Below are 15550 nucleotides of genomic sequence, written 5' to 3'. Positions count from 1 at the left end.
ATTTTTAAAAATGTTTACCTGAAACGGAATCACAAAATTAAAATTATAATTCAATTTTATTGTTTTAAAAAGGGTTCGTATTAAAATATACTTAAAAAATAGATGAGAAAATCTTCTCTCTAGCCCTTTACGTTTTAGTTACCGTTTATTCAGTTTATTTTAGGAAGTTTCCACCTCGCACTAGCCGTTAGCGGCTGCTGCGGTGGGTGTCAAGGATGCAGATGCCGCCGGGCCTCGAGGTCCCTTCCACGGATAACCAGTTAGCGGATGGAGATCATCAACATCATTTCGCGAAGAAGTTTAGATCAGCTAAGCGATCTTTCACAGATACGGTGGCATCCCAAGCCACCTTCAATAGCGAGGATCCTCCCAGATCGGAATCCCATGATTGGGCCTTCGAAGAACCAGAAGTTGAATCCGACGCAGAGATGGATATGCATGAGAAATCAGACGGTCGTCCAAGAATTATTAATCCGAAAGAACTCAGGAACGAGTTGTGTTGCGAATGAAGACTAGCGTTGATTATTAAGTACCTGGGCAAGAATATCAGCTTCAACGTTGTCAACCAGAGATTGTCTAATATTTGGGGGTTGCAGGGGCAACTCAACCTCATCGATATTGGCTATGACTGCTTTGTCACCCGGTTCGACAACAAAATTGATTATCTCCACGTCCTCCTTGATGGCCTGTGGAAGATTTTTTATAATTATCTGGTTACACAAAGATGGGAACTATAGTATAAACCTAAAACTGCTAATATCTCTAAGATGGCAATCTGGGTGAGGTTCCAAGATCTGCCGGTGGAGTACTGCAAAGACGACATCATCAAACTTATACTAGAGAATGTTGGGAAACCATTGAAGTTGGATCATATATACGACAGTGGCAATGGAAAGGGGAAGATACGCAAGAGCCGCGATGGAAGTCAACCTCGATAAACCTTTAGTTTGAGAAGTTTGGGATAGAAACCTAGTGCAAACCACTGAGTATGAAGGTTTGCATGTTGTTTGTTTTAGTTGCAGCATGGTAGGACATCGAGAGCAAGATTGTTCCAATGGCAAGACAAAAACCCAAGAAACATCAAATATGGACCTGAACGCGCCGCCGACCCTCGAGAAGGAAGGGAGATAACAGGTTGAATCTCCTTCACATATTTCTGATTCGGATGTCAATAAACCTCGTTATGGCACTTGGATGCTTGTGACAAGAAAACCAAGAAAGTGTTACAAGATTGATCTCGAAAATACAAGGAAATAAAGGAAATACAACAGAAAAGATATTCACGAAAGATAATAAATACAGGAAATAAACCTACACAAGGTTAAACAATCCTGAATTACGAGTGGTTGGAAGCACGAGTCATGTTGCCACTCTCCTTAAAACCTTATTTACCGCCTCCCGGGGTGCTGGAGCGTTGCGGTCTAGGTTTCCCAGGATAAAATGTACTACGATCCTTGTTTGAGCACACAAACTCGGATCCGGCGAACTAGGAACGTGGGTTCAACGCAAGTGGCTAGAAGGAAACGTGAGTAGAGTTTTGAGGGAGAAAAACAGTGTATTGCCGTGTGTTCTTGGTGTGTTCCAAACCTGCTGCTCACAACGAATATATAGTAGAGGAGAGTGGATCATAGCATTAATCATGGCATTGATAATCCATATTGTAACCTCCTCCCACTAGCAGAAATTTAATTCTACCATTAACCAACACTTACACCCACTACTAAGTCCATTATTCACGAAATAACTCTGAAAAATAATGATTGAAATTAATCAAATTAATTCCGTAATGCCAAGAGTCATTTCTGAACGGACACAGTAGGTGAAAAGTCGCGTTCGAGAGGGTCCAGTCTGTGAACCCTCGATGCCTGTGCCGCGAGACGTCGAGAAGTGCAATCTTCGAGACATCGCACGCGTGCGAACGACCTTCGGGAGGTCGACTCCGCTGAGCTTCGAGACATCGAACTACCTCTCGATAGGTCAGTTCATCTTGATGTCTCGAACTTATGTGGACTGAGATGGAAAATTCGTTCGGAATTTTGGCATAACTTAGGGTGTCGTGCCCGCAGGTGTCGGCGCGCACAAGTTCAAGCTTGTTCGAACTCATTTTGGGATTTGATATGCACCCCCCCCCCTGCGCGCGAGAGAGAGCCTCTATGAGAATGTGCGTGGACTACACCGACTTAAACAAGGCGTCCCAAGGACCCCTTTCCCCTTCCGAGGATAGATTTGTTGGTTGACCAGACCGCCGGATGTGCCCTACTCAGTTTTATGGACGCTTTTCGTGGCTATCACCAAATTTTCATGGAGAAGGAGGACGAGGAGAAAACCGCCTTCATTACCCCAGATGGAGTTTACTGTTATAAGGTGATGCCGTTCGGTCTCAAGAACTCTGGTGCGATCTTCACTCGAATGATAGCTCGAATATTTGGGGAACAACTCGGCAAGGGAATGGAGCTTACGTCGATGATTTGCTGGTTAAAAGTAAGGAAGCAGCCGAGCATTCCTCAGAGTTGAAAGCCAGTTTCGAGCTAATGAAGAAATATAATATGCGGCTGAATCCGAAGAAGTGTGCCTTCGTTGTGAAAGGAGGAAAATTTCTAGGATATATGGTCACGCAACGAGGAATCGAACCCAATCCTGAGAAGGTAAAAGCAATATTTGTAACACCCCCAGATTTTCCATCATACTAAAAGGCATAATTAATCATAATTACTAATTTCCCAAAACGGAAGCGCATAAAATCCAGAGGTGCTACTCCACACCTAAGTTTATTACAACTTAGATGCTAAGGTAGTCTTTACATCTACTATCCTTATTAATACATACTATTACTGCCTTACATCCCAGTAATATACAACTCAAAAACCATAGTGATCTCTATCATCAAGAGTAGATCCATTTTCTCTTCTATCGCTCTCGGATATCAAGATCTATTCCATACCTGAAATTCATTTGGAAAACAGAATTAGCACATAGTGCTAAGTAATCCCTACTCCACCGTGTAAAATCATGGTTTTGGAAAATAGTTTTATTCTTTGTTTTCGAAAAACAGTTCATTTCACATGATAACCCATTTTCAACAAGATTTCTCATATAAGAGATATTCATTTCCTCATTATTGTTTCAAAGAAAATATGTGCCAATAATCACAATTTCCACCTGTATACACAATATCATACTCATAATCATACCCATACTCATACTCGTACTCATAATCATATAAACATTTAAATAGAAATAACCAGCTTTTACCATAATAACGTTAAAGATATTCCGATTAACACCACAATTTCCTTCTCGTTTCCACCACCTCACCACAACCTAGTTATTCCAACTAGGGGAAGCAGATCTAGGACCTTTAGTGTGCACACCCCTTGTCGGGATTCCAAGCCCGCAGGTTAGTCACTAGCTCTAGTAACCCTGGATCTGTTTCTACAAGGTTACTCAACGTGGTTAACACCAATCACTTCAGGGCCCAATGTTTGTGAATCCATTGTGAATGTTAAAAGGAATAGTCTCCAACCTCACACCATAATTTCATTTTATCTCATTCTTTACTTTCTCACATAACACACTTTAAATAGTATAAACCTACCTTCGTGTATGGTGTTGTCTCTCAAAACATTTTGCTCAACACATTTCCCATCATCACACTACACATATGTATATATGCATTTAACATAACATTTTCCACATTTATGCATACTCACATAAAGTACACATACCGCACATATATACAGAGATACAACCTTTATTTAATTATACATATATACTCATATATGTACATATATATATATAGTTTAAACACACACACATCACACGTGTATATATATATATATATACTACACACATAAATATATATACTACACGTATATACATAGGTTTCATATACATAATACCACCTCCTTATAAGAAAATTTCAGCTTGGCGCAGTCTGAAAGATTGAGCCGGTAAAGATAGTTCCCGAACTCTTTTTCACTTGAAATTTTTATGGTAGAACCCTAACTCATAGTACTTGATGTCCATAAAAAGTTTTGGTCATTTTGGTTCACGAATTAACACAGAAAATTCCATTTTTACCCTTGGCAGTGTGCGGCAGTGTGCTGTCCGGAATTTTCTTCTCTCTGGACCAGTTTTGGAAAATAATTCGGAAACCATACTTATACTACTCCAAAAATTATGAAATTTTATATGTAGGTTCTACACTTATAAAACTACATGTATAAAAAAATATTGGATCAAAATACTTTACCGATTTTTCCCAGAAATTCTCGGAAGTTACAGCCAGAAATCTGTCTTAGTTTCTTGTCAATATTTTCACAAGTGTAATAATAATATTACACGTATATATGTATATATATAAGATTCTACATATTTATACAAGTCTTCTTCATATATTCACCACAACATATCATACCCATATCTACACATATACTCTTGCTATACCACAATCACACCAAATTTCATCTACTAAAATCTTTATATCCATACTTTATCAAGAAATTCATGAATATCATGGTGGAAAAAGGTTTTGGTGGACATAAAGATTACCTTATCTTCTTGAAAATGTTACTAACTTCCTCTAGATGCTCACTCTTCCACTTCCTTTGGTTCTTCTACACAATCCATAAATTATCCACAACATACATAATATTAGATCCTTGAGAACACTAACTATACTAAAATAATCAGTAAAATAGGATTTTCTTACCTCAAAATTTTCCTACAAATCCTAGGAAGTATATAACATCATAACCACATATTTTAAGAAAACTATACTTGGATTCAAGATCTAGGACGGAGGACAAAACTTTTGAACCGATTAAAATAGAAATTTACCGAACAAAGATGATCTTGATATGGAAAACCCTAGTTGTTGAAGCTTGAACTCAAGAATGAAGATGAAATATTCTCTCTTGTTTTCCTCTTGGAAATTTCGAATTTTTGAGGGGAAAATGGATAAAATTGAAGACTTAAGCTAGTTATATCAACTCTAAAATAATATAATAATAATACATGGTGAAAATTAGTGACATGTGTCACTTTCTAGTGGTAAGTAGAATAAATATCTTAGCTTATACTGACCGGGATTGAAACAGATGAATTCTCAGTAGAAAATAATCTAAATCCAAAAATTTTGAAACCAAAAATTTTATCTCAAACTAAACCTCAAAATTGGGCTAAGTTCGGTACACCGCGAAATTTAGCGATGTACGATCAAAATAAATTTTCGCTACTATGAGCTGATTTAATTAAATAGGAAATTCAAGAATAATAGTATGGTGTCTAATAATTCATTTCCTAGGACAAACGGGTCCGAACACAAGCTTCCAAAAATTTTACGGTTCGTGACCGGTACGTACGATCGCAGCGTATTGGGAATATTTATTAAAATAATAATGTTAGGAAAATACGGGGTATTACAATATTGGACATGAAGCCACCGACTACCTTGAAAGAAGTCCAAAGATTGACTGGTTGCTTAGCGGCTCTCAGCCGATTCCTCTCAAAATCAGCTGAGAGAGCTTTACCGTTCTTCGAAGTAATAAGGAAAAGGGATAGCTTCGAGTGGACCACCGAGTGCCAGACGTCCTTCGAAGAATTGAAAAAGTACTTGTTGTCCCCTCCCTTGCTAGCTAAACCTAAGGAAGGAGAGACCTTGTATTTATATCTCGCGGTTTCTGACCAAGCACTCAGTTCGGTCCTTGTGCGTGAAGAAAACAAGGTGCAATACCCTGTATATTATGTGGGAAAACTATTGAAGGATGCGGAAATAAGGTACACTCCATTGGAAAAAATGGTCTATGCTTTAGTGGTTACCGTGTGACGATTGATCCCTTATTTTCAAGCGCATCTTGTGGAAGTGCTTACCGACCAGCCGTTGGCCAGTGTGTTAAGGAATCCAACATCCTCTAGACGAATGGTAAAATGGGCGATAGAGTTAACACAATATGGCTTGGAATACAAACTGCGTCCCTCGATAAAAGCTCAAGCCTTGGCAGATTTCATAGTGGAATGTTCAACCAAGGTGTCTGCGGGCGATCGATCCTTAATCAATGACCAGACTGATTGGTGGATATTGAACGCAGATGGAGCAGCCAGTTCAAAGCACTGTGGAGGAGGAGTTATGTTAACATCCCCAGAAGGTTTCAAGGTATATTATGCCTTAATATACAAGTTCAAGGCTTCTAATAATGAGGCCAAATATGAAGCCGTGATTGGGGGTGTGCGACTGGCAATTGCTTTAGGTGCTCGAAAAGTTCGGATTCGCATGGATTCCAGGCTAGTAGTTGGACAAATTAAAGGAACTTTCGAGGCCAAAGGAGAAAACATGAGGTTGTACAAAGATGTTGTCGAAGGGCTGCTCACCAAATTGGAAACTTATGAAATCCATCATGTGCCGCGGTTGGAGAATCAGGAGGCCGACATCCTATCCAAGCTATCCTTGGGAGGGATACCCGACCACCTGAAGCGAATATGCAAGACAGAGATAGTTGATATGCCAAGTACGGAAACTCTGGTAATCTCCGCAGTGTTCCCCCTAGAGGTGCGGACCCCGGATGATTGGATTGAAGAGTTAGTTAAGTATATTACTCAAGCTGAACTCCCTAATGATCCCGAAAAAGCAGCTAAGATAAAAAGAAGAGCACCAACATATGTGATATTAGATGGACAGCTGTACAAAAAGTCTTTTGGCGGACCTCTGCTTAAGTGTCTACTGCCCCAGCAAGCTCAAGAAGTGATGGAAGAAGTTCATCAAGGGGTTTGTGCTGCTCACCAAGGAGCTAACAATCTGACCAGGAAGTTGATCATTCAGGGATACTACTGGCCTAGTATGGTTCAAGACTGTATCCAAAAAGTTTTACACTGTGAGGTATGTCAAAAGTTCGCACAGAAGAAAACTCGACCGGCTACTTTTTACACCCCTATCACCATTGCAATTCCCTTTGCTCGATGGGGGGTGGACCTTCTCGGACCATTACCTATGGCCCCTGGTCGACACAAGTTCTGCATCGTGGCTATAGATTATTTCACCAAATGGATCGAAGCTGAACCGCTGGTCACCATCACTGAGTACCAATGTAGAAGGTTCTTATGGAGAAAGGTCATCTATCGCTTTGGTTTTCCAGAACATCTGGTTACTGATAATGGTCGGCAATTTGACAATCAAGCATTCACCGAGTTCTGCTCAACATATGCCATCCGACACACCAAAGTCTCGGTAGCTTATCCTTAGGGTAATGGACAAGTGGAAAATGCCAACCGAACCATTATGGAAGGCCTCAAAAAGAGAATTGAAGAAGAAGGCGGTGCTTGGGTCGACCAGTTGGATTATGTCCTTTGGGCTTACCGGACCACACCACGTCGAGCAACTGGAGAAACACCCTTCAGTTTGACCTATGGGTTTGAGGCCAAGGTACCTGTGGAAATTCTTAACCCGACTAGAAGGGTCCAGCTATATGATGATCAAACCAATGAGGAGACCATGCAAATAGAGAATAACTTTCTGGAGGAACGAAGAGATGTAGCGGAAAGAAGAGTGGCTGAGTACCAACGCTCAGTCAAAAGGTACCAAGATGCCCGCGCTAAACCTAAGTACTTTGATATCGGTGACCTGGTCCTGCGAGATCGAGAAGCCAGTCAACCAACCAGTGGAGGAAAAATAGCGAAGAAATGGGAAGGACCCTATAGGGTGTCCGCCATTGTCAGACCTGGTACCTACAAGCTAGAAACGATGGAGGGAGAATTGATTGAGCGTACCTGGAACTCTTATCGCCTCAAAAGATTTTACCATTAATATTTCCTTGTCAATGTTATCTCGTATTTTATTTAATAAAGTTATTTCCTTGCATATAAATTTAAAGGAGTCATGGGATGGAATACAGACCAACACAGTCAAAACAAAAGGAATATCAAAAGGCGTCCTGGTACAGATATCAGGCGATCATTCTAAAAAAGAAAGGTGGAAGGTATGAATATATAAAGAACAAGCTAACCAGATAACTCAACTGGGTGAACAAGTTTTATAATAAATTTTTTACAAAATTCAAGCGAAGTGCTTAAATGGATGATAGAAAAGCAAAAAATTAATTTGTCAATTGGTTTGAGAATAAGGATGGAAAAGAAGGTGGATGGTAACTTGATAATCGGTTAAGGACCGAGGATGGATTAAAAAGGTTAGGATAAGTATAAACTCTAGTTGATGATTAAGTCTATACTTTAAGTTTTGCAGGATGCCTAACCAGTATGTGGTTAACGTACTAGCCTTTCAGAATATGGCCTGGTGAAAGCATAATATTTCATGTATCCCCCTGAGAAATGTTAGCTTATATATGTTCATTTTAATTTAGTTCGCATTTCAAGAAATTCATAGCAATTGAATATTTTTCTCTAGTAAGTTCAGTTTTTTTTTAAAGATGCGTGCATATCGTTTCTTTGAAAAAATTATTATTATTATTATTATTATTATTATTATTATTATATTTACAAAAAGAAAAAAAAAAAAGAGAGAGGGAAGGTTCCTGATTGAATTGGATTTGGAGGATACCTTTATATAGTGAGTTCTAGGGGCAACTTCGGTATTCTGATTTTTACAAAGTCGTAAAGACTACAATAACCTAATTTGTTTTCTTCAGATTTTCTAAAAGAGAACAGGACATGCTCGAGAGCAGACGAACAGTTACTCTCTTTTAGTCGTAAAGACTATAGTAACCTAATTTGTTTTCTTCAGATTTTTCTAAAAGTAAATAGGATCTTGTCGACAACTGACGTTACGTTTCCCGATGTCAAATAATGACTCTCTTGCATTATAAGCTGCCGATTCAGAACCCCATCGAGAAAATGGACCAAAGCTTAGCAGATACTCAACCTAATCCCAGAAGGTGCAAAAGCTCAAGTATATATATAGCTTCTTCGACATTGTGGAGTAAGAATCATCATACCCTTCGAAATAAATAAAAAATATATACTCTAGTCGAACCTGGCGAGACAAATTCTTATCAGGGGTCAAGCACATGGATACTTAGCCATGAAACTTTGCAAGAAACTGGTGATCATGAAAGTCTTTATGATCCGAAAAATATGGGCTATTATAAAGCCCCTGGATTATCTGTCACCAAGTGGTTTAAAATGTAGCCCCTCAACTTGGTGGGGTTTTCATTTTGTTTCTTGTGCCTTGGATGAGCAGAAATTTCAGCTATTTCAAATTCATGTGATGATTTGGCCTTGATGTTACTTTCATCTGGCCTCAGCTCCAGGGCTATTCCACCTGCATATCGATAAGTTCTTGCATTCTTTGCACTCTTTGTATATAATGCTGATGCTCAATAATGTTTCATATGTATTTCTTGACAACTTCATGGAGGTTCTGGGCCTAGTGTTCGTCTTTTACTTTCCTGTGCCTTCAACTTCGTGAGCCACAAGAAAGTGAGGGACTGGATGTTGGGTGAGATACTTGGGCCTGAATGTTTAGGCCTAGCCCATCGGCCCAGAATGATGTATTGGTTCGATTTGATTAGGAGCTTGGCGGAGGCCCAAAGTGCAAATAACCATCCAATCCGTATAAGTAGCTCAATTAAAGTTGGAGAAATACAATTATGTAAGAGTGAATTGGGTAAAATAGCATAAAGTATTATTTCCCGCCCAACTTGTCGGGATTCAGTACTTTGGTCATATCTCGGCGTGGGAATATCCGAATCAGGCGATTCCGGTGACATTAGAAAGAAGACTCAAAGGGCTACAACTCTTATGTTACCCAGAGTGTATATCTGAAGATAAGATGACCAAAAACAGCATAGAAGGCAGGGGTATGCTATTTCTCACCCTACTTGGCGATTGTTAGTATTTAAATCATATTTCACTGTAGGAATATCCAAATTGAGAGATTCTTGAACTGGTGGAAAGATAATTCAAAGGGCTATAAACTTCATGAAGATCACAAAGCCATCCACGGACTTCATGATGGCCAAAAAGGAAGGACAAGACAAGGACATCCCATTTTCACCAATAGTGTGTGATAATATATTATATATCAAGTTGATGGCAAATTATTGAAAAAGTGGTGCAAGTGGAAGACAATTAGACAAGATGATGGCTGATCAAGGAAGAGATAATCATATTTTAATATTGAAATTATTGGATAGAAAATCACATTTCACACCCCAAATTTTATGTTATTTACGAGATTGAACCCTAAACTCCACCTATAAATACCCTACCAATGTATCATTCTCATCATCCCAAAATCATTCACATCTCTCGTTTAGTAGTTGCTCTTTCTTTCCTTAGCAAGAGAGAAATTCTCCATTGTTTTCTCTTTGTTACACCGAAAGAAGAGTTGTAATAATTTCCTTATAGTGAAACACCTTTAGCCTTGCCCGTGGTTTTTACCCTCTTGGGGTTTTCTACGTAAATCTTTGTCTCTTACAATTGCTTTCTATTATTCTCTATTATTCTCTCCTATTATCAACTGTTATTTTTGTTCATATCGTGTAGGAAAGAATCAATCTTGGTAGAGTGACCTTACATGTCTAGGAAAATCTTTGGATGAGACTTGGTAATTTAAGTAGTCCGTTTGTGACTCACCTCTCTCTTCTAATGGTTATTTTCCTGGTGTATTGTTCATAAAACCATTATTGTTCTATCTTTACGATATTGTTCAAATATTCTGTACGATATCAGTTGATTTTACGGTTGTGTTGGCCTGCCGACTGACTACCTCGTAGTCATAAAACCAACAGCGTTCAACGGTTGATTCCTGCATAGCAAAGGTAGGTGTAACCCTTTGAACCTTGCCTCGTGAGATCTATATACTCTACTGGCTGTACGGTAGATCGTGATGTCTTTGAACCAACTGCCGTTTGTGTAAACATTGACAAATCTCACACAGGAACCATCCAACCACGTCCTGTTCTCATGATTGTGCCCATTTTGGTCGTGGGACACCTTCCTGGTTCTGCAAGAGTTTCTAAAGAATTAAGCCCGTTTCAATTCTCCTTTGAAGCGACCCACACTTCTCTCTCACATAGGTGATTCTTTCTCGAGTTTCCCGCAACTCAACCCATGTTAATCGACTTTGCGCACTTAGCACATGTCAATTCAACAATCGAATCATTAAAGCACTAATGTGCTAGCCTCGATCGGGACTCACTGTTTTAACAAGGAGTGGTAGGGAGTCCGGGACCCCCACAGTGACATGCTATTCCATAATTTAATTGTCCCATTGAACCTAGGTGCCAGCTAGGTTGGGTATCCACTATGGAAGTTTTAGCTCAAGGGCTTTAGACCCATTCCTCGTGCCAACCTCTCGACAACTTCTTTGCTTAACCCTTTGGTTAGCGGATCCGCTATATTGTCTATTGACCTCACGAAGTCAATCGAGACAACACCAGTTGCGAGAAGTTGTTTAATGGTGTTATGTCTACGACGCATATGTCTAGACTTACCATTATACATATGACTCTTTACTCTCCCAATTGTTGCTTGACTATCACAATGCACATAGATTGGAGGTACATGTCTTTTCCAACTAGGAATATCTTCCAAAAAATGGCGTAGCCATTCAGCCTCTTCACAACATTTGTCCAAGGCAATCATTTCAGATTCCATTGTGGATCTAGCTATTACTGTTTGCTTGGAAGATTTCCAGGCAACGGCTGCACCGGCTAGTGTAAACACATAACCACTCGTGGATTTAGAATCCTTAATGTCAGATATCCAACTCGCATCGCTATACCCTTCACGTACAACAGGATATCTTACATAGTGCAGTCCGAGATCACGAGTATACCTCAAGTATCTCATGACTCTTACTATTGCCTTCCAGTGCATTTCACTGGGATTGCTAGTATACCTACTAAGTTTACTAACCGCGAAGGCAATATCCGGCCTCGTACAACTCATAAGATACATTAGACTACCAATAACCCGAGCATATTCTACTTGAGAAATACATTGTCCGTGGTTTTTGGTCAGTTGAAAGTTTGTATCAAATGGTGTTTTAGCCAATTGATTATCATCCTTGTTAAATTTTTCAAGGATCTTATCAACATAATGAGATTGGCTCAACACAAGACCATCAGGTCTTTTAATGATCTTAATCCCGAGGATTAAATCAGCCAAACCCATATCCTTCATGTCAAATCTTGCATTTAACATGTTTTTGGTAGACTTGATCATTCGATCATTATTACCAACGATGAGTATATCATCCACATATAAACAAAGAATGACGTAGCCATCTATCGTTTCCTTAACATAGATACATTTGTCACTTTCGTTTATTTTAAACCCATTAGTTAACATCGAGTGGCCAAACTTCTCGTGCCATTGCTTAGGCGCTTGTTTCAAACCATAGAGCGATTTAACTAATTTACACACTTTCTTTTCTTGGCCAGGAACCACAAACCCTTCGGCTTGGTCCATGTAGATTTCCTCATCTAACTCACCATTTAAGAAAGCTGTTTTCACATCCATTTGATAAACTTCCAAATTCCGCAATGCGGCTATGGCAAGGATCATCCTAATGGAATTTATTCTCGTCACAAGAGAATACGTATCGAAGTAATCAAGGCCTTCTCGTTGCCTGTAACCCTTGATTACAAGTCTGGCCTTATACTTCTCGATGGAACCATCTGGTTTCATCTTCCTTTTAAAGACCCACTTGGATCCTAAAAGTTTACAACCTGGAGGAAGATCAACAAGTTCCCAAGTGTGATTCTGTAGGATAGAATCCACTTCACTTTTGATCGCTTCCTTCCACATAGGACCTTCCGTAGAAGTCACAACTTCTCGATAAGTCCTAGGTTTGTTCTCTATCAAACAAGATAGAAAATCAGGTTCGTTTTCTATCAAACAAGTTAGAGTATTCGAATCATACTCTAACAAGTATGTTAGAAAATCTAGACCAAATGATTTTTCGACTCTCGCCCGTTTACTACGTCTCGGCTCGAGCTCGGGTATTTCCTCAGAATGCCCGCCATCATTATCCATAGTACCATCCACCTCTCGAAGTGGTGTACTCAGTCCGTCGACCTCTCGAAGTGTATCGATCACTCGAGGTGCATCGATCTCTCGAAGTGTATCGACCTCTCGAAGTGACGCACTAGGTCTCTCACTAGATCTACAAGGAAATACATTTTCAAAGAAACATGCATTCCTTGATTCAATTATAGTGTTCTTATGTACGTCCGGATTTTGGGACTCGTGTACTAAGAACCGATAAGCACTACTATTGTGTGCATATCCAATAAAGATACAATCCACCGTCTTTGGACCTATCTTTATTTTCTTTGGTGTTGGAACCAAAACTTTGGCAAGACAACCCCACACTTTGAGGTATTAGTAGGAGGGTTTCCTACCTTTCCACAGCTCATAAGGAGTCTTATCGAGCTTCTTGTGAGATACCTTATTCAAAAGGTAATTACTTGTCAAAATCTCCTCACCCCACATGCTTTGAGGTAGGCCCGAACTTATAAGCATCGCATTCATCATTTCTTTCAATGTACGATTCTTATGTTCGGCAACACCATTCGATTGAGGTGCATAAGGTGCAGTACGCTCGTGTATGTTGGTCCCAAGGGGATGGGGTACAAGTCTAGAGGGGGGGTGAATAGACTTGTATAAGATTTTGCAAATCTTTTCAACCTCTCGTGTGTATTGAACTTAGGATGTTTAGATTCGATACCTCACGAGGTGAAGACAAAGTTTTATGCGCAGCGGAAATGTTATCCCCTTTTAGTTAGCACGAGTTTGAGTTAGTTCGAGAAGTGCGTTTATATGCAGTGCAATCGAGAGGTTAGCGAGAGATAAAAACAGTAAGTAAATGCAAGAGAGATTTTTAAGTGGTTCGGCCAACCCGCCTACGTCCACTCTTCTTCCAGAAACTCCCTGGAAGGATTGCACTAAAAACTTCCCTTTTTAGTACAATATCGAGCGCTTGAGCTTTGATCACGAAGCCCGCCTCAAGCCTCAGGTTTTTCGCCCCGCTTCTTGTTACTCCACCTCTCGAGCACTTGACCTTTGATCACCAAGCCCGCGTCAAGCCTNATCGAGATGTACCTTTCGTCGGAGGGGACTTGGGTGCTTCCGGATTTCCACCCATGACTTGCAATTGCGAGTCCACCTCTCGATTTAACGTCTGAGGATCCACAGGGACACAAGGTTCAGAGCTCGAAGGTAGCCCCATGTCAGGTGCTTCCCGGTTTCCACCTGAGGGATGGATCACTTCTTGCTCCTCACCTCTCGAACCTGGAGCCTCAGCTTCAGCAACTGTGGAGATAGGGTCAGCCAGAGAGTGTTCTTCGGTATTGGACGCTTCCCTGTTTTCATCCAATAGTGGTTCCCCCTCAGCATCACCTCTCGAACCAGTGCTGGGAACTTTGTCATCTGCTGGTGAGGTTGGAGACGTAGTGTCGACAGGTGCTTCCGGGTTTCCACCTTCGATGGTATCATCAGTACTCCTCGAACCAGCAGGACTTGGGGCATTCTGCTCATGTTGCTCATTTGACTGCATTTCAGTCTGCTCCGATGAGTCTGGAATGATAACTATTTCAGGAGCAGTAGGAAAACCCGGCAGTGTGAGCAACGGAACTTCACCCTCTCGAATTGTCTGTGCTTCATCAGTAGTGGTCGAGGGTGTGGACTCAGGTGGTGGCAAAAGTAGAACGGTGTTAGGTGCCACTTGAAGTGCTTCAGAGGTCTCGGATTCACCTCTCGAAACTTCTACCTGTTCGTCCAGAGCAGAGTTGCTGACTTGGGACAGTGGGATTGCGGCTGTTGCAATATCATCGTGAGCAACCCCAGAGGTCTCTCCTGGCCCTCTCGTGAACTCAACGTTCTGTCCCAAGGAGATGGCAGTGGCGAGCCTGATATCTTCTCGAAATCGTGCTTCTGTTTCAGGATCTTCTTCAGGCTCAGGTTCAATTTCTGGTGCTTCAACTGCTATGCTCTTCCCTTTATCAGTTCTTTCACTGTTCAGCTTCATTACTCGTATTTCGTGGGCAAGATCCATCAGTTGTTGAGCTGGGATCTCGGAGATGCCCAACCACTGGAGTGCAAACTGCTCTTCTGCCTCCATTTCAGCTACTTGACTCATCAATTGAGTGAAAGAACTGGTTCTCCAGTTGATCCACCTGATCACCCTGGAGAAGTCATCAAGAGTGGGTGCTTCCACTGCCAACTGAGTGGAAACTTCTTCATATAAGTCATCCCGCCCATCAGAGATGATTTCAGTAGCAGAGATTGCTTCGTCTATCTGAGCTGTGATCTCTCGACTATGCTCCAAGAGATCATCTCCCATCCTGACTGTGTAGTCTGTCTCTCGAACCATCTCACGTGGTTCTTCTGCACCCCCTTGTACTGGATCACTGATCCCAGTACCTTCAACCTCTCGAGCCATCTCTCGAGATAAACCAACAGAGTTAACATCTCCTTCAGCATCATCATCATTAACACACAAATCTCTTGACAGGGACCTGGTAGGGGGCACTCTCTCAACCTCAGTGGCCAGTGTAGCCTGAGGTTCCCCCTGGGCTTGTGCCCTGTCCTCGAA

At 40.8% G+C, this 15550-nt stretch overlaps 1 protein-coding gene across 1 annotated transcript; it reads left to right on the top strand.

The window, feature by feature from the left end:
- Nucleotides 1-5920: 5920 nt before the first annotated feature.
- Nucleotides 5921-7237, top strand: LOC116001213. Its single transcript, XM_031241102.1, has one exon. It carries the CDS (start codon nt 5921-5923, stop codon nt 7235-7237), a length of 1317 nt encoding a protein of 438 aa, XP_031096962.1.
- Nucleotides 7238-15550: the final 8313 nt, after the last annotated feature.

Source organism: Ipomoea triloba, chromosome 13 (assembly GCF_003576645.1).
Source record: "Ipomoea triloba cultivar NCNSP0323 chromosome 13, ASM357664v1".
Taxonomy (NCBI): domain Eukaryota; kingdom Viridiplantae; phylum Streptophyta; class Magnoliopsida; order Solanales; family Convolvulaceae; genus Ipomoea; species Ipomoea triloba.
This window is presented reverse-complemented; position numbering and strand designations above follow the sequence as displayed.